Here is a 19,097-nt window from a genome sequence, read left to right as displayed (position 1 = left end):
ATTGAATACATAAATAAATGCAGTACAGACAAATCTCCCATGCAGAAGAATTCCAAATAATTCATGAAGATATTCTGCCCTCATAAAGGTGGAGTATAACAATTTTCCATTCCTACAGTTTGGGCTGCACAGAGTGATGTCCTTCCAAAGAGTATAGTATGGAGAGGAAAAGAAAAACAGTAACCTCACAGTGGAGAAACCTGACAAACCCTACATAGGGAGGTGGAAGGGGTTACTAGATGAAACAAAGGGGATCTTTGTAGAACTATAAAACTTTTCTGTATGACACTGTAATAATGGTGATAAAGGTTAGCATCAACAGTAATAAGTCATGTTGATAGTATACACCCTTGATGTGATGTGATGAGAAGATCACTTTACCTTACCTCTTAACTCAAGAAAAACCCATAACCTCAGTTAATGCATGAGAAAAATACAGGCAAAACCCAATTGAAGGACATTTGACCAAATGACCGATAAGTCGCTTCAAAACTATTAAGGTTATCAAAAACAAGGAAAGTCTGAGAAACAGTCACGGTCCAGAGGAGCCTGGAAGACATGGTGATGTACTCCGGACAGGATCCTGGAATGGAAAAGAATACCAGGTCGAAAACTAAGGACATCTGGAATAAAATATGGGCTTATGGGCTTTAATCAATTTTTAAAAAAGTATTAGATACATGAAAATGATACACGATTTACAAATCAATCGCCTAATATTTATCGAGCATATTGAGAGCCTGGCACTGTGGTAGGGCTGGGGACACAGAAAGAGGTAAGTGCCCTATGCTCAAAAACAGCGATTCATGAAAAATAAACAACTATGACAAAAAGAACAGAAGACTGTATCTCCTGGAGGCAGTAAGGAAGGCTTAAGTTGGGAGGACTATCAAACGCATCAAGGAGTTACTGAAGATTAACTGACCCGCCTAACGCAGGTCGGAAGCCCTCCTCTCCGTCCACCCAAATCACCCCTGCCCCACCTTTTCTCCTCCCTTGCGTTTACCCAATGGCAGGTCGGCTCCACGTAGGCCTACTTTGCGCGTGCGCATCATCGTTTCGACGCGCTCGGAAGCAACTTCTTTTGTCTGCTCACCGCCAGCGTAGGTGCCACCACCGCTGCCGTCGCCGCCGCCATTTTGATGGCAGGAAGAGTCCGGTTCTGGGACAGCTGGAGACAGTGGTGGTGACTGGTACGGATGGTTTCCGCCCATGTTAGCCCCTCCAAATTTGCCCGTGTTAGGGTTACAGCCCTCGGTATTGCCCGTATTTTCACTGGGTCCCTGTCGTTGTCCCCAGCCATCCTGTCCGTCTGTCTTTAGTCTCTTTTCTGCTTCCTCATCCTTCAGCTTAGCCTGAAGCTTTGCCTGGAGCTGTTGTTACGCAGCCCCAACCTCTGTTAAAGCAGCCGCTTCGATCCTCTGGACTGAATTTTGGCCGCCCAGCCCCCATTCCCCTCCCCGATCTGGTCCGAGTTGTTTTTCCGCGGCTGTAAACCGGAAGGGCTCTGAGCTGCACTGCCGGCTCCGGGCTGGGGGATCTGTGCCAGGCATGGGGGCGAGTTCTGGCCTCCTTAGGGTACGGGGAGAGCTTGGACTTTGGTCCTGACGTGGTGGACGACACACCTTCGAAGAGTGGACGTTACCTCAGTTGTCTGTTGTTAGAGTTTAATCGATCACTCGTCTGTTTTGTTGTGTTCTTTCCCAGAAATAACTTTACCAAAGGAAAGCTATTTTGCGAACTATCCTCTCCAGTGGAGATGGCCAATGTGAGTAAATTATCTCCTAAGAATCAGCATAGTAAACTCATTTGGGAATGTTAGGAAATGAAAGAACGGGTTTAATTATGATGGCATTAGGTGGCATAGTGTTAGATATAATGTATCAAAAATGTCAAGGGAAGCAAGTGGTGTGAAATTATGTTATGCTTTGAAGATGGTAGCATTCTTTGCACTGCAAATACACTTATTTATACAATTTCATTTGTACAGATGTGGAAATTCAAGCACCCTTTCGGTATTTTTTAAATACAGCGTTTCAGTAAATATTAGAATCTATGTTTAGGCTCTTTTTTAGCTTTTGGGTTAGCTAAACTGAAGGGTTTTTTAAATCTTTTTTTCTTTTTTTTTAAACAGTTTCCATATTGGAAGTGACCTTCTAAATCCTACAAAATAAGAATAGGAGATACTCTCACACACCAGAGATATTTATTGACTGTAACTTTCCAGTGATTAGACACATCCTATCTATAGAATTCATGTGTAGCGGTCATAAGACATATATAAAAACAGCTACAATTAAAGGATAAAGTAGTAATTTTTTTTAGAACCTACACGAAGGTGCAATGCAGATTCAAGTCTTTGTGGAGAGGAGTTTGGGATCACTTCATGAGGGAAACATTTAACTTGAGGTTTGAAAGATAGGTGGGATTTGTATAGTCTAAAATATGAGCGGGAAGGACAGGAAGGTATATTCAAAGAACTCTCCACCCCGCCTACCGCTTTGAAAAACTGAAAAGTGACTGCTGCCTGCCAACCTGAATGTAAGATGTATGAAAGAGATAAGTGGGAGATAAGGTTGAATTGTGAGGTTGGTACCAAGTAAATGAGAGCCTTGAATGCCGAACTCAGTAATTTAGACTTTATTCTTTAAATTGTGATTATTCACTTAGAGCTGTGTGCTAGGAAGATTTATATGGCAGCATTTAGCCAGGATGCTATTTCTGTAATTGAACATGGTATATTAAGTCTAAAGTGTGACTATAGAGACAAGTCATAAGAATAGATTACTAGTCTTGGCCAAGTTCTGTGGTGAATTTTTGCCTACCCGTAACCTGCACAGAAAGAGAATGCTGTAAAAGAAGTATGTGGTACTTTCGAAGGAGAGAAATTAATTGAAGTAGAATAGAATGCTATTATTTGACCTGGTTTTATTTTGGTTTAAATGAATAAATTATAATAGTTCAGTAGGGAAGATCCTTTTTTAAGTCTTTTGTTAGAAAGAAGTTAATATTAAATTTAAGTTTCAGTATCCAAATGTACGATAACAATTTTTGTGTTAATTTATATGGATTGTAAATTCTGGATGGATGTTACTAATGAAATATGCAGATAGTGTTTCATAACAAGGGGCAAAAATGTTCATGTTTCAGAGTCTAGACAGGTACATTAAGAAGCCTTCGTGGGGACTGTGACAAAGCCTTTCTGAACAAAGGGGAGCAGGCTTCCCTTAGCTACAGTGATTTGTTGCTAACTAATGCCATTTGGTTATGGGAATCCAATACTGCCAGATCTTCTGAGTTTTCAAGAAGAGCCAAATTTCTGGACCTTTTGTGTAAATATTTCGATTTCTCAATGTTTGTATTTAACTCAAATATCTTGCAACACTGTGGGATGCACAAAAATGTCTGGATAGATGTGGATGCACTACATAAACTACCAGTTTTTAGTTTTTGTACAGACCATATTTTTTCCTCACATGATCAAAAGCAGAACTTAGTCCTAAGGCAGTGCACAAAAGGCACTTTATATACTAATAAGGATTTTACAGTTAAAACATAATAGCATGTCATCTTCCCAAGTCTAGAAGTTTGAATTTAATCATATATAAAATAAGTGCTTTTCCTCAATCTAGAATGAACTCTCTGCTGTAATTTTGACTTGCTTTTTGGCTATTATCTTTAATTATGTTCACCAGCTGAACCAGTCATAAAATCTGTCAAGTTGTCAGAAAATATTCCACTTCCACAATTACAATTACAGATTTGTTTTTCTTTTTTTTTTTTTTTTGAGACGGAGTTTCACTCTTGTTTCCCAGGCCGGAGTGCAATGGCGGGATCTCTGCTCTCTGAAAGCCTGGCTCCTGGGTTCAAGTAATTCTCCTGCCTCAGCCTCCTGAGTAGCTGGGATTATAGGCACTCGCCACGATGCCCGGCTAATTGGCTTTTTTTGTATTTTTAGTAGAAATGGGGTTTCATCATGTTGGCCAGGCTAGACCTCAGGTAATCCACCCGCCTTCGCCTCCCTAAGAGCTGGGATTACAGGCATGAGCCACTGCACCTGGCCAAGATTTGAGAATCTTACAGGCTAACGGGTAAGGTTTGAAACAGTTTAGTACTATCATCAACTGTCCCTTTCAGTGGGCAATTTAGATACTGGTTTATTTTGCTATTAAAATGAAATTTGGTAATTGGATTTTCTTAGGCTAGGAACAAAACTCATATTTTATTATATAACTTTTGTTAAAAGTTCTATCACCAAGAAAAGAATGTCAAAATATAATCTAATGGCCTTGATAGGCTAAAATAATAAATAATAGGCGATTTTTGAAATAATTTGGATGATCTTCCTCTTCCTTCTGTTTTTTGCTTGTGAAACGATGTGAATGATCGCAGATTGTAGTTTAACCATGCTGAAACTAGTTCTAATAACAGTATATAGAATTGTTATGGAAATTAAATAAAACAATGTATATGTACAGCACTTACTATAGAACTTGGACCCATAGTGTCCAACATTGATTACATGCTCTCCAACTATTACATGCTCTCAAATATTGGCCCCTTCAGATAATCTTTTATTTTGCTGCTGCTTATTTTGAGCCCTTGCTGAAAATATTTTTGGAATTTGAAATTTTAGATTCCTTTAGATCCTGAGGCATTCTCTTAAATATCCTTAGTTGTAAAGGTAAATTTGTATTATATAAACACCCAAAAGTCTGAGTTTGTTTAGTAAGTAAAAAGCCAAATAATTACCATTTTTGTTTCTTTGGGCAAGTTGGGTACAGACCCCAAGAGAGGCGGCCTAAATTTTCAGGTTGACAGAATGCTTTGGAGACACGTATCACAAAGGAGGTTATATTTATCCAGGTCTTAAAGAAAAAGTAAGAATTTGCTAGAATTTTCTAGAACGATAAGGAAACAGTATCTTTTAGCAGAAGAATTCTTATGGCAGTATAAAGAATGAAGAGAAATGGGAAATGTTGGGGAGATATTTTTATGTGATTGAAAAGTAGAGTAAGGGAAGGGAGGGTAAATTTGTAGGAAATTATGTCAGAAAGGCAAAAAGACCAGTTAAGATACACTCATAGTGACAAAGGAGGAAGGAAAAAATAGGTTGGATATTAGAATACTGTACTTTGTGAAAGGGAAATAAAATAATTCTCAAGTGTCAGATGGCTGGATTTTTCCAACATCCTGGTAACTGATTTTCACACCACCTCTCTACTCCTCCTCCAGTCCATTTTTTATACTGCCCTTAGTGGTACATTTCTTAAAACAGCCTTTGTTTTTGTCAGTTTGCTCTGACTCTTTCCTGCCTACAAATTAAAATTCCGACTTACTATCTTGATGTAACAAGCCCTTTACCATCTGTATCAAATATACAGTCTTTTATAGTTGCCCATAAGTTCAATTTCAAACCTTTTTTTAATTGCATTCTTATACCTACCCTCACTGAATTTGTCACTCTTTGAAATATGTCTTCATTCCTTTGTTCCTGAAAGTCACTCACTGAAATGCACCTTTTCCCAAGCAAATTTTTACTGTCTTCAAAACTTAGTATATCCTCCATGAAATTTATTACCTTTTCTCCCAAGGATTTCTTAACAATTATTCAAATCTTTTCATAGCATTTCACAGATGATTTGATATTTGTTTTTACATCTTTTTCACTAAACTGAGAGTTGCCAATGTCTGTGTGTATGTGTGTTTTTAATACAAATATCCGAATAGTGCATATTTTAGGCTTTGTGGGCCACAGAATATCTCTTGTAACTACTTAACTCTGCCATTGTCATGGGAAAGTGATCATAGGCAGTACGTAAATTAGTATGGCTATGTTACAGTAAAACTTGATTTACCAAAACAGTGGGCTGTATTGGGAAATCGTTCGCCAATCCCTGCATTAAATTGTTCTGACCCAAGTACTTCGTTAAAAAATTTATGAATGAAAGATATTTACACATTCATCCATTGTAATACATGACCTCACTGTCTAATAAGTGAACATATAAGCAGAAAAAAATATACCACAAAGATATGTGCTGAAATGGAGAAAAGCAGACATTGCCATGAAACCACAATGAAAGGACAGTATGGGAGGGAATTAGCGCAATTTATAGCAGTAAAAGAAGAGAGAAAAGTTCAAAAGTAACAGATTTTGGTCCAAAGAGATGTCTTGAGAGTTCTTTATTGAGGATAGAAGAATCTTGTTAGTTGTGCTACCTTTTTAGTGTTGTGTCTAAATAAGACAACTTTTAGATGTCTATTCTGTCATGTGTGGCACTCTTGAATTCTAGCCTTTATTGAAAAGTACATAGACTTTTACCCAAGCTAACTTACTTGTTTTTTTAATTTTAATTTTTATTTTTAAAATTACAAATATATATAATGCTTTCATATAGTAGGTGTTCAGTAAAAGTAGAATAAATGTTGGTTTTAAAAGAACCTTGCAGTGTGAAGTTTGCCAGAGATTGTCTATGTAAGTATAACATTTATATTCAGAACAAATAGTTTTAATTTTGTGTCATTTTTAGGTGCTTTGTAACAGAGCCAGACTGGTTTCCTATCTCCCAGGATTTTGCTCTTTAGTTAAAAGGGTTGTCAATCCCAAAGCCTTTTTGACTGCAGGATCATCAGGTTCGGATGAGTCTCATGTGGCTGCTGCACCTCCAGATATATGTAAGTGAAAGTTGTTACTGCTTTACTTATAATTGTTTCAAAACATTTTTAGTTGTATTTTCCTCTAATATTTCTTCTTAAGGCTTAATGGATTTTTCTAAAGTTGTGTTTATTCAGTTGAAAATGAATCACAGCTCTGCCTAAATATATTTATGTCAGAAAGCTACAGTATTAAAAAGGAAAAAAGAATAAGTACTGGTTTCTAAAACTTACTTCTTAAACTTTTCTATCTTCAAACATAGAGTCTTCCCTGAAACAAATCTCCTTTTGGTCCTGTTAAACCATATTATTATTTCTTCCCATTCTTTGCTAGATTTCATAAATGTACCTTGTACTTTTTATGTGTTAGTGTTTATTGAACTTACCTGCTTTCTACAAAGTCTGTTTCTTCTAACCTGTTTGGTACACCACTACCATGCTAATCATTCTAAATTATTTTAACCATGTCCCTTTCTTGAAAAACCTGTTATCTTTCATTGCTTTCAGCAGTAGTTCCCCGACTACCTTCAAGCCATGAAGCTTTGTTCAAGGTTAAAAAGAAAAAGTGGGGGTAGGGGGATAGTCTGTGTGGTAGGTAAGTTTGAGAAATGCTACATGCCATATTCCTGTCTTGGAGGCTTATAAGGCACACTAAAATATTAAAGACTTTTAGAAACTTAACCTAATGTGTCCTAAAGATATTGGACATGGAATCCTTTTTTCATGGCACACATTACTTACAACGTAATTTAAGTTCACTTGAGCGTTCAGAGCCTTCCATCCTGCCCAAGTTTTCTAACTCTCTGACTACTCCCCAATTTACATCAACTAAAGACTAACCATATATTTATAATAAATGAAAGATTTTGCCATTCAAATTATATAAGATGTTAGTATCTGGAATATATAAAGAATTTATAATAGATCAATAGGAAAAGATAACCCAACAGAAAATCAGAAAACAAAAGGACATGAATAGGCCTTTCACAGAAAAGAAAACCTAAAATGACCAGTAAACATATGGTCAAATCCACTGCCCAAATCTACTATTAACATGGGATGCTTGTTTTCTGTAAAGAGAATCTAGAGATTGTTAGACTTTTAAAAACCATCTTGTTCAAAAATAGCTAACAGGTTTTCTCTTGGGAAGTGACTTGAGTAGTCATTAGTGGCTGTCTAGATAGAGCCTTGTTATTCAACATGATCTGCATCAGTATCATTTAGGAGCTTGTTAGAAATACAAAATCTTGAGCCCCACTCCAGACCTATTAAATCAGAATCTGCATTTAAACTAGATCCCAGATGTATCTTAAGTACATCTTTAGAGTTTGAGGGGCACTGGACTAGAGTGTTTATGTTGAGAATCTTGAGACATTGTCTGGGTTCAGCAGGAAATGGTTCCATGATTGATGGGTGATGTATGTCGTAAGTGTGGAAGAGGGATATGGTGGCTCATGATCCAGGAATGAGACAGCCATACTGACATGGCCATTCTCAGTTACTTAGTTCTCTGACAGGATATTTTTAAATATCTATTTTTATTGCTAAGTAATATGCATAGCAGTTGTCCCTCTGTTTCTCTAAGCCCAGATCTCTACTCTGAGTAATTATTAGTTTAATTTTCTACTTTATTCTTTTCTGAATCTTTCTGAATTTTTTATAAGTTAGGATTTTTTTAAAGTTTTAAGTGAATAAAGTAATGTGGTCTGTTCTATATTTGCAATCCATATTAACTCATGTGGCTGGTAAACAGAGCATTAGGTCACGTGATGCATGATTTTTTTTCCCATTCATATTTTGTGCCACCAGATAACAGCAGCAGAATGCCCCTCCCCAGATGACCATTACTAAGTTTCATTTTAGATCTTCTCTTTACTTAAAAACATGGGCCTGGCACAGTGGCTCATGACTGTAATCCCAGCACTTTGGGAGGCTGAGGGAGGAGGAGACCTTGTGTCTACCAAAAATAAACAAAATTAGCTGGGCATAGTGGTGTGCACCAGTGGTCCCAGCTACTTGGGAGGCTAAGGTGGACCTCAGAGGTCAAGGCTTCAGTGAGCTGCGATCACACCACTGTACTGCAAGAGACCCGTCTCAAAAACAAAACAATACATGAATATGGGGATGTAAATAAATGTTATTATACATGCTGTTCTTTGACTTAGCTTTTTCTTTTAATGCATTGTATCCTGGATTTCATTCAGTGTCAGTATGTAAAGGTTTATTGTCTTCTTTTTAATGACGTTCGAGCATTTCGTAGTATGGATTAGAGTATTTTATTCAGTCTTTCCCCTAATAACGGACTTGCCTGTGATCTGTCAATCAGTTGCTTTGATTAGTGTTTTGGAAACAATAGGAAACTATCTCTTTATATTCACATGGGAAAGCAGATTTTGAAGATCTTTTAGATAAAAATATACATAATTTTAAGAAGAGCATTCTTTCAGTCTACCAATATACTTGACTATTAAGGAGAAACTGTTCCTTTTGTTGTTTCTCTTCAGGCTCTCGAACAGTGTGGCCTGATGAAACTATGGGACCCTTTGGACCTCAAGATCAGAGGTTCCAGCTTCCTGGGAACATAGGTTTTGATTGTCACCTCAATGGGACTGCTTCACAGAAGAAAAGCCTGGTTCATAAAACTTTGCCTGATGTTCTAGCAGAACCCTTATCAAGTGAAAGACATGAGTTTGTGATGGCACAATATGTGAATGAATTTCAGGTAAATTGTTGGTAACATTTATTGTGCTTTCCTGATTGTTACTGCTATATGACTTTTGATTATTATAAGCATGTTACTTTTGTTGAAAAAGTAAAAAATCAATTTAATTCCAATACATGTGTATACAAAAACAGCATATATAGCTTTGGAAAACTTGGCATTGTCCTCTACAAAGTGTTTGCTATATAATTTTTTTACTGTAGATTATAATATTTTTAAAATATTTCTTGAAAAATATGTTTTTAAGTAACTACTCTAGATATACATAATGTAATTACGTCTGTATACTGGAAATTTAGGTTCCCTGTTTTTCATTTTTAATAAATGGCAATTAAATTTGTATATGGATCTAATTCCAACTGGTTCTGTATTCCTCTAGCCATTTAAAAGCTTAAGAAAAATTTGAGATCTCTGAAATTGTTCAGATATAGTAAAAAAAAAAAAAAAAAAGGAACCAGTTTCATAAGTTTATTTTTTCTTAAACAATTTATTAAGGTTTGTTTGGGTTTTTTTTTTTCGTTTTTAAATATTTTAAACTTGCATTTATGATTATTTATTTAAGTGGAAAGCTACATGCAATTCAGGGTTTTTGTCAAACCCCTGATGGTTATCATTTTTCATATTTTTGCATAGTTTTAGGCTGAGTTTTTTTTTTATCAAAGCCATATTATAAGCAGTACCAATTCCTTACATTTGAGTTATGTTAGATGACATGACACTGAGACACAGTTGACCTGTCCTATCTTTTTATCTCAGATAATTCCTTCTCAGCCTTCTTGGCTCCTTGTTCTTCGTGTCTACCAATTAAATTACATTTCCCATAAGTTTCTGTCCTACAGCTTCTCATTTGAATCACCCCTTGGTCACTTAATCCCTTGGCCTCCTCCACAGTCTATGTTTTTATAATTTCCAATTCAGTATTTCTATTTCTGACATTTCCAGTTCTGTATTTCTATATGCCTACTGAACCATCTTTGTTTGGATGTCTCACAAGTCCCCAGATTTTGTGTGTCTAATACTGAATTAATCTTTTTTTTCCTTAAAAACCTATCCTAACTCCTGTATAACCAATACTATTAGTGGAATAACCATCCTCCCCTCTCTCCTAAGATAAAACTTATAGCACCAACCTTCTTTCTCCATCATATCACTATAAATAATATAAAAATCACATCGCTTTTATCTCTCAAGTTGCTCCTAAAATATTAGTGTCCTTTGAATTCTTTGCCAGAGTTCAAGGCCTCTTTGTCTTACCTGGATTTTTAGAGTCATTGTAGCATGACACACAATGAAGATAGAATAAATCTGGGTTCAAAGATTGACTCTGCAACTTACTTAATTTTGTGACCTCGAGGAAATTACTTAACCTTTCTAAGCTCCTGTTTCTTTGTTGTTGTTGTTGTTGTTTGGTTTGTTTGTTTTGAGATGAAGTCTCGCTCTGTCACTAGGCTAGAATGCAGTAGTGCGATCTTGGCTCACTGCAACCTCCGACTCCCTAGTTCAAGTGATTCTCCTGCCTCAGCCTCCCAAGTAGCTGAGGTTACAGGCGTGCACTACCACACCCAGCTGATTTTTGTATTTTTAGTAGAGGTGGGGTTTCACCATGTTGGCTAGGATGGTCTCGATCACCTGACCTTGTGATCTGGCCGCCTTGGCCTCCCAAAGTTCTGGGATTACAGGCATGAGCCAGTGCGCCTGACCACTCCTGTTTCTTTATATGTCACACGAGGATAGTAATAATCTCTAGCCCACAAAATTTTTTTTTTCTTTCTTTTTTTTTTTGAGACAGAGTTTTGCTCTGTTGCCCAGGCTGGAGTGCAATGGCACGATCTTGGCTCACTGCAACCTCTGCCTCCTGGATTCAAGCAATTCTCATGCCTCAGCCTCCCAACGAGCAGGGATTACAGGCATATGCCACCATTCCTGGCTAATTTTTGTATTTGATATTGCTGTTTCTCTTTGCCTGTAGACTAAAGTCCACATTTCTTAATGCTGAATAAATGGCATTTCAGAATTTTGATCCCTTATCTTTCCCACCTTATCTGCCACTACTTCCTATTCCCTCTGCACTCCAGCCACAACATACTTGCCATTTTTCTTGAATACACATTCTGTGTCTTTGTACTTTATTATCTTTTGCTGGACTATTTTTCCTCCTGAATTCCTAACCTCTGTACCAGCTATTTTTTACCTGTCAGACATAACACATCAACTAACTTGTAGCTCAAATATCACCATTTCAATCATTTCCTGATTCCTCCCAGCAAAGTAAGTTTCTTCCTCATCTGTGCCCCTAGAAGACTTTATTCATAACTCTGTAGCACTTGTCATATTTAATTGCATTTATTTGCTTGTGCTTATTTTTTTTTATTAGGCCTGAAATAGCTGAGAGTGAGGACTGAATTTTTTACCATTGCAGCGCCTGCTCCTGTCATAGTGCCTGATGTATAGTAGGCTGTCAGTAAATTTCAGTTGAATAAAAGCCTCTAAGCTCTTCCTGTAGGAGAGGCTGTATTATTTAGTCATGTATCTTGTAAGTTAGTATCATTATCCCCCTTTTACAGATTATAGAAGAAAAGATAATTAAATATTACCATAAAATGGAAGAGGTAACATTATGAGACACATTATGGCATTTTAGTTACTTAGCCAATTTCTGTTTATACCAAGTTTTAGAATATCAGTATATTTATATATTCATGCTCTGCTGTATTCACATTTTTTGAACTTCCAAATCTTATATTCATTGTAGAGAAAAGTTTGAGTAAATGAGAAAATGTTATTACCTCACCTCCCAGTTAGATTATAATTTTTTGTTAAAACAAACAAAAAGCTTTCTAAGGAAGACAAGTTTATAACAGGCAAGATACCGTTTTATTTGAACTCCAGATTTTGTTGACTTACATCCTTGTTCCCCTTAGGGTAATGATGCACCTGTTGAACAAGAAATTAACAGTGCAGAAACTTACTTTGAAAGTGCCAGAGTAGAGTGTGCAATACAAACATGTCCAGAATTGCTGCGAAAAGGTATGTCATGCTTTATACTTTGAAACACTGTTATTAATTTTTTTAATATGTTGAATAATGTACTCTATAGAAATTGGAACGCTGTATACCTTAATATTATATTTTACCGTATCTGGCTGAAAGTGATTGCATGGCCAAGATAAAGGCTTTCAAATGTCCTGTGACATCTGACCTCATGCTGCCATTAGATAGGAAGAGTAAAATTTTTAATAACTTTTTTCCTAAGGCTAAATTAAAGTCATTTTTACTCCTGGGTGATTATTAGAGTTATAATTTTATGAGTTAATATAATACGGAAAAATCTTAACAGTAAGCATTTTTGAAAATTATATTAACCCCAAATAATGTGTAATCCTACTTACCCTTCAGGATTGTTGGTAGTAATATTTCAGTTCATCCAACAAAAGCAGAAGTAAACAAAACTAAGTGAATTTTACCCTTTTCAAAAATAACATACATTTATAAAAATTAACTAATACCACAGTAATTTTACTTAATCAGCATTTTTCTAAAGAAGTACTTTTATCCTTCTTTAAAAATTTGTTCTTTAAAAATCAAATTCTTTTCTACCTGGAATGTTTATTCTTATTTGTAGATTTTGAATCACTGTTTCCAGAAGTAGCTAATGGCAAACTAATGATTCTGACTGTAACACAAAAAACTAAGAATGATATGACTGTTTGGAGTGAAGAAGTAGAAATTGAAAGAGAAGTGCTCTTAGAAAAGGTAATTCTTTCAATTGCTAATAATTTAATTTTACGGTCATTATTTAAGTAATAGTGAATCAGTGTCTTAAAATGATGACTGTCATTTCCACCCTTTATTCATTTTCTGCCAAAGTATTATAATACTAAAGGACTTACATCTTTTTTGAGAATAAAAGTGCAGCTTTTTAGTATCCTTAAAAGTTTAGATTCTGTTTATTACTTTCCTCAATTTATTTTTAAAAAGTCTATTTTGGAAAATTTGGAAAATGACAAAAAGGTAAAATTAACTCTTTATCCTTCTCCCCTCAGCCTCCCCCTCCCTCTCCTTCTCCATCTCCCCCTTCATCTCCCCGTCTTCCCCTCCAAATCTATCCCCTTTCTCCTGGGCTTAGAACATGTCAAAATAAAGAGTGAAAATTATGCCAGCTCTCTCCAAGAGTAAACAGTAACAGTATGCAGTACAATAATAGTATAATAATGTATACCCACATTTTTTTCTGTGGTTTGCTTTTAACCTAAAGTATGCTTTGACATGTTTCCATGCTTACACATAGATATATTTCATTCTTTATAAAATCTGCATAGTATTAATATCACAGGGTAAACCATAAACTTTTTAATTTATTTAAGAATTTTAACCCTAGTGCAGTGGCTCACGCCTATAATTCTAACACTTTGGGAGGCTGAGGCTGGAGGATTGCTTGAATCCAGGAGTTTGAGACCAACCTGGGCACTGTAGTGAGACCCTGTCTCTACAAAAAAAATTATACAGGTTTAGTGGTACGCACCTGTAGTCCCAGCTACTCTGGAGGCTGAGGTGGCGGATCACTGGAGCCTGAGAGGTCGAGGCTGTAGTGAGCCTTGATGGTGCTACTGCCCTTCAGCCTGAGCGACAAAGTGATACCTCCCATCTCTTATAAAAGAAGTTTCTTAGTCATTTATAAGTTTAAAATCCAACTTTTGGCTATTATAGGCAACAAGCAGTGACAGTCTTTTTACAAATACTTTTATGCATGCTAATGTCTATAGATTCCTAAATAGAGAATTGCTGAATCAATGTGTATCTACATTTTAAATTTTGATAAGACACTTCCAATTTGCCCATCAAAAAGATTGTTCTAGTATATAAGCTGTCACGCTAGCTTACCCTGGGTGTTAGCAGTTCTTTCCAACTCAGGTTAGCTAAGGGGCCCAAGTCACTAACTTGAGTTAAAAAATCCCTTTAGTGATTTCTGTGTAGGATGTTAGGAAGTATTTTATATTTGGAATTAGATGTATGGTCTTTATTTGTAAAAGTATATTGTAATTTACATATTCAACAATATTATAATTTCACATTTAAATGTCACATAACTGCTAATAGATTTTGTGTGGTTTTTAACAATCACAAGCATATTAGTTATATACTAATTAACAAGGGAGTTATAGAGAGGTATAGGATATTTTCTATTTACATATTAAAATAATGCTTAGTAAATATATACTCATCACTATCATTGAAGTGCTAGTATATTGTCACATCTATATTGCATTAGTGGTTCTAATTTTTGGTCAGTTTAAGATTCTGAACCTAATTTGATACTGACTCCAGTATAGTTCTAAGTTTCCTATAACCAGTTTGAATGGCAACATGCTTCATCTTGAGAGTTTTAATTTTGTAATGACTGAAGCTATTTTATTTTCTGTGAAAAAAGATTTTTTTTTTTAAAGATTTCTTCATGATTATTTTGGAACCACACCTAGCTCTCCAAGTAAATATTTGATATTTTATGGTTTAAATCTGTTCTAATTTTTTCCAGCAGATGTCAGTGTTGGTGAACAGAAATCCTAAGAAAAATACTTCAGCTGGTTTTTTTGTTTTAATTTGAGATTCTTTCAGTTAACCTTTGTAAACATTTGATCGCATTGCATTGTTTTGCTCTCCTTGTAGTGTTTATGTATGACACATCTGTTCATTAAATTGAAATACATTCTAATGACTATTTTCTAAGCCATATTCAGTAGTTTTCTATTTTTAAGAATTATGAGGATTAATAAAATACAGCAATAAATATTAAACATGGAAGATAATCTAAAGAATACAGTATTATCTTAATGGTTATTGTTAGTTTATAAGAAAGTATTAAGAGAAAAGTTACCTTAGATCAAATAACTTTTTCTATAAAGGGTGTTAAAAGACAAATTATAACAAATTTAAAGATCTAATTGGTTTTTATTTCAAATTCTAGAATTAAGCAACGCCTCATTCTGTAAAATAGATTTGAGTGTTACAAACAGCTAAGCAGAGGAGGTTGGCTTTATAGACGGCAAAGGGCTGGAGAAAGCAGAAATAGGAAACAAGAAGCAGATTGTTCCTTTCAAAGTTACTTTCCTTACAGGGTTAAAACACAGGTGGCTTTCTTATGCTGGCTCAGGTAAACTAGGCCCATTATGATTGGATGCTGTGAATCTCCTGGGTTTTTTGTTGTTTGTTTGTTTGAAAACTAGTCTGTTTCAGAATTCAGTTCAATTAGGCAGTACCTAGCATGAGTGACCCCATTGTGGTTTGGTCTCATCTCCTGCGACCTAGTGCAGGAGGCTAGTTCAAAACAAGGAGCTCCCATAAAATTTGTTTAACAAGGGACAAATAGTAAATAGTTTAGCTTTTATAGGCCCTAGAGTCTCAGCTACCCAGCTCTACCCTTGTGTTGTTAAAGCATCTGTAGACAATATGTAAATGAATTGCCATGGCTGTGTCCAGTAAAACTGTTTATCCAAACAGGCACCGGATCAGATTTGGCCCTTGGGCTGTAGCTTACTAACCTCTGAATTACAGTATAGCCTTGATTTGTAAGGCTTGGACTTTTGGAGATCTCAGCTGAAATACCAGAGTTGGTCAGTAAGGTCTTTTCATTCTGGGTGGGTCGGAAATCCATGTGTCCCAGCACTGCGTGACACATGGATTTCTAGGCCTCTTGGAATCTTGCCTCATGAGTGCACAGCTCAGCCCTTAGCTAAGAAACCCTGGTGAATAGTTCTGCAGACTAACTCAGGAGCCCATTTTATGTATCTCCTTCTTTTCCAGTACCTTGCCGTACAATCCCAGGTGCCTCAGCTGTCTAGAACTCTTGCTTTCTACCTCCTCAGCTCCAGTGACACCATTACTTTGCTTGGGCTCTAGTTCTTTGCCCTGTGACAGGCAAATGTCCACACACAGAAAGCTAGAGCAGATATAGGGATTACTTCATTTGTTTCCCTTCTCTCAAAGATTATAGTCTTGTCTCACCTGTTGTTCAGGGTCCAAAAATAGTTAACTTGTATATTTTGATCAGTTTTATAGTTTTACAACAGGATGATGAGTTCAGTACCTGTTAACTGTGTTATGGCCAGAAGTGGAAATGTGCCCTTGATTTTTTTTTTTTTTTTTTTTGAGACGGAGTCCCTCTCGCCCAGGCCGGAGTGCTGTGGCATGATCTCGGCTCACTGCAATCTCTGCTTCCCGGGTTCAAGCAGTTCTTCTGCTTCAGCCTCCCGAGTAGCTATGTGCCCTTGTTTTTAAACATTCATGATCTCTTCTTTATTTCAACATTGTAATCTGGTCTTAATATTTGTTAATGTCTTTTCACTACTTAGACATCTGATAAAGCTAATAAAATATCTTATAAATTAGGATGGTAAGACCAAAATTTTTATATATGCACATGGTAGTAGTAATTGTACACTATACAAAAGACAGAGAAGAGTATATAATGAAAAGCAAGTACCTTGTTTAACTCTGTACACCATTTACCAGGTTATATCATTTTTATGTGTCTTTTCAGAATTATTTCATGACTATGTGAGTAGATAGATGTATATTGAAGGACACACAAACAAGTAAATGTTTTTAAACAACTTTCATTTAAACGAATGAATGTTTCAGATGTTTTCACTAAGAGCATTTTATTTTCCTTTACCTATTTCTTTTTTTTTTTTTTTTTTTTTTTGAGACGGAGTCTCGCTCTGTCGCCCAGGCTGGAGTGCAGTGGCGCGATCTCGGCTCACTGCAAGCTCTGCCTCCCGGGTTCAAGCCATTCTCCTGCCTCAGCCTCCCAAGTAGCTGGGACTACAGGCGCCCGCCACCACACCCAGCTAATTTTTTGTATTTTTAGTAGAGACGGGGTTTCACCGTGTTAGCCAGGATAGTCTCGATCTCCTGACCACACCTATTTCTATTAAAATACCTATTTAGTATTTTACCTATTTCTGTTATCACCATAGTAATACAAAATAGCAACCATAGTTGATAGTTTATGACAGATTCAGAAGTTAGTAGTACAGAACTCATTAGAAGTTTCTTTAAGTAGTTCATAAAGAAAGAAAGAATTCAGAAGAAAAAGTACAGAATTTAGTCTTTTTGAAATAAAGTGTTGGGTTAACCATTAATCTTCTGGAATGGTGAAAATAATCTTACGCCTTTACAGTCTAATTTGCCATTGGTTTTTATTTTTTTATTAATCTTGAGTTCTTTTCTGAAACAAGATAGTCACTTAAAATTTTATTTAAAAATAAAACAATCTCTAGTAATGCTATCTTAAGCATATTATTTGTGACTTCCATTGCAGTTCATCAATGGTGCTAAGGAAATTTGCTATGCTCTTCGAGCTGAGGGTTACTGGGCTGACTTTATTGACCCATCATCTGGTTTGGCAGTGAGTAATTATCATTTGAAAATCAGATTATGTGAAGTAGAGATGATTTTTATTATAAAATGTGTTTATAACTTTGGTAATAGATTAAGACTTTTTAAAAATCTCACAATTTTACCCAAAGAAATACTACTGTGAGTCAGTTGAATTCTCAACTTTTGAGAGACCTCTATCACTCACAGTTAAGTTTCTCCATCACTTTAATTTTTTTAATTAAAAATGTTTTTACTTTCTGCTCTCACTAGTAGATATTATATATTTGATTTGCATTGAATTAGTGTGTTTATTTTATATGTTGAAAATTATAAATTGGTACAGTCTAGTTTCTGTAAGGAAGAAATAATTATTCTTAGAATTAATTGAGTAAAATATAGGTGGTAAAAATAAATACTTAGACCAGTAAATTTTTGGAAATTAACATTTATAAGGTTATACTTTGAAGAAATAACTGAACTACCACTGTAGTCACATTTTAAATTCTGGATATATCTTTCTGTAACAAGTAGTAATTAAATCATTTTTTGAATCTTAAGATAGGAATATATACCATTTCTTCTCAAAGTCAAATAAGATATAATCAAGAAATGGAAAACTTTTGCTTGGGCTTTAGTTTCCTTGTCTTGAAAATGATGGTGAACTGTAGATAATTGTCTAGGGTTTATTCCATCTTCAAAGGATGCAATATTATGCATTTGATTCTAGGTAACATGTAATTTGCTAGATCATTTCAGATTTCCAGAATGCATAGGAATTGGGGGAAAGGGATATTAAGGCGGTTTAAGTGTTGCGTGTGACTTTTTACTTATTTAGTTTTTTAAATATTTGGAGTATTAAAGTAGATAGGTGTTCATGTTTACCTAAAAATTATTACTAAAATGTCTTTCTTACTAATGAGAATATTTCGTTTTTATTTCCTCAGTTTTTTGGACCGTATACAAACAACACTCTTTTTGAAACTGATGAACGCTACCGACATTTAGGATTCTCTGTTGATGACCTTGGATGCTGTAAAGTGATTCGTCATAGTCTCTGGGGTACCCATGTAGTTGTAGGGAGTATCTTCACTAATGCAACACCAGACAGCCATATTATGAAGAAATTAAGTGGAAATTAGCAGAAATATCCATTTATTTGCTGTACTATTTGTATGTAATGTTTGGGTTGATCTATAAACACTGTCAGACTAAAGTTTTTAAAATATACTTATTTCTAAAAGTATTTATTTCAGCATTTATGAATTTACAACATTGGCAAGTGATTTGGGATTTTAAAATTGCAAATGTTCATTATTCATATCATTGAATACACGTTGAACAC

At 35.6% G+C, this 19,097-nt stretch overlaps 1 protein-coding gene across 1 annotated transcript; it reads left to right on the top strand.

The window, feature by feature from the left end:
• Window positions 1-1,056: 1,056 nt before the first annotated feature.
• Window positions 1,057-18,998, top strand: MMADHC (metabolism of cobalamin associated D). The gene is made up of 8 exons (XM_004032640.4): window positions 1,057-1,193; window positions 1,708-1,768; window positions 6,534-6,678; window positions 9,162-9,379; window positions 12,301-12,406; window positions 13,002-13,132; window positions 17,697-17,783; window positions 18,700-18,998. Exons 2-8 carry the CDS (start codon window positions 1,760-1,762, stop codon window positions 18,892-18,894), a joined length of 891 nt encoding a protein of 296 aa, XP_004032688.2. The 5' UTR covers window positions 1,057-1,193; window positions 1,708-1,759; the 3' UTR covers window positions 18,895-18,998.
• The last annotated feature ends 99 nt before the right edge of the window (window positions 18,999-19,097 follow it).

The sequence above is a fragment of the Gorilla gorilla genome, chromosome 11 (genome assembly GCF_029281585.2).
Source record: "Gorilla gorilla gorilla isolate KB3781 chromosome 11, NHGRI_mGorGor1-v2.1_pri, whole genome shotgun sequence".
NCBI classification, from domain to species: domain Eukaryota; kingdom Metazoa; phylum Chordata; class Mammalia; order Primates; family Hominidae; genus Gorilla; species Gorilla gorilla.
The sequence above is the reverse complement of the archived record's forward strand: the minus strand, read 5'-3'. Positions and strand labels throughout refer to the sequence as shown.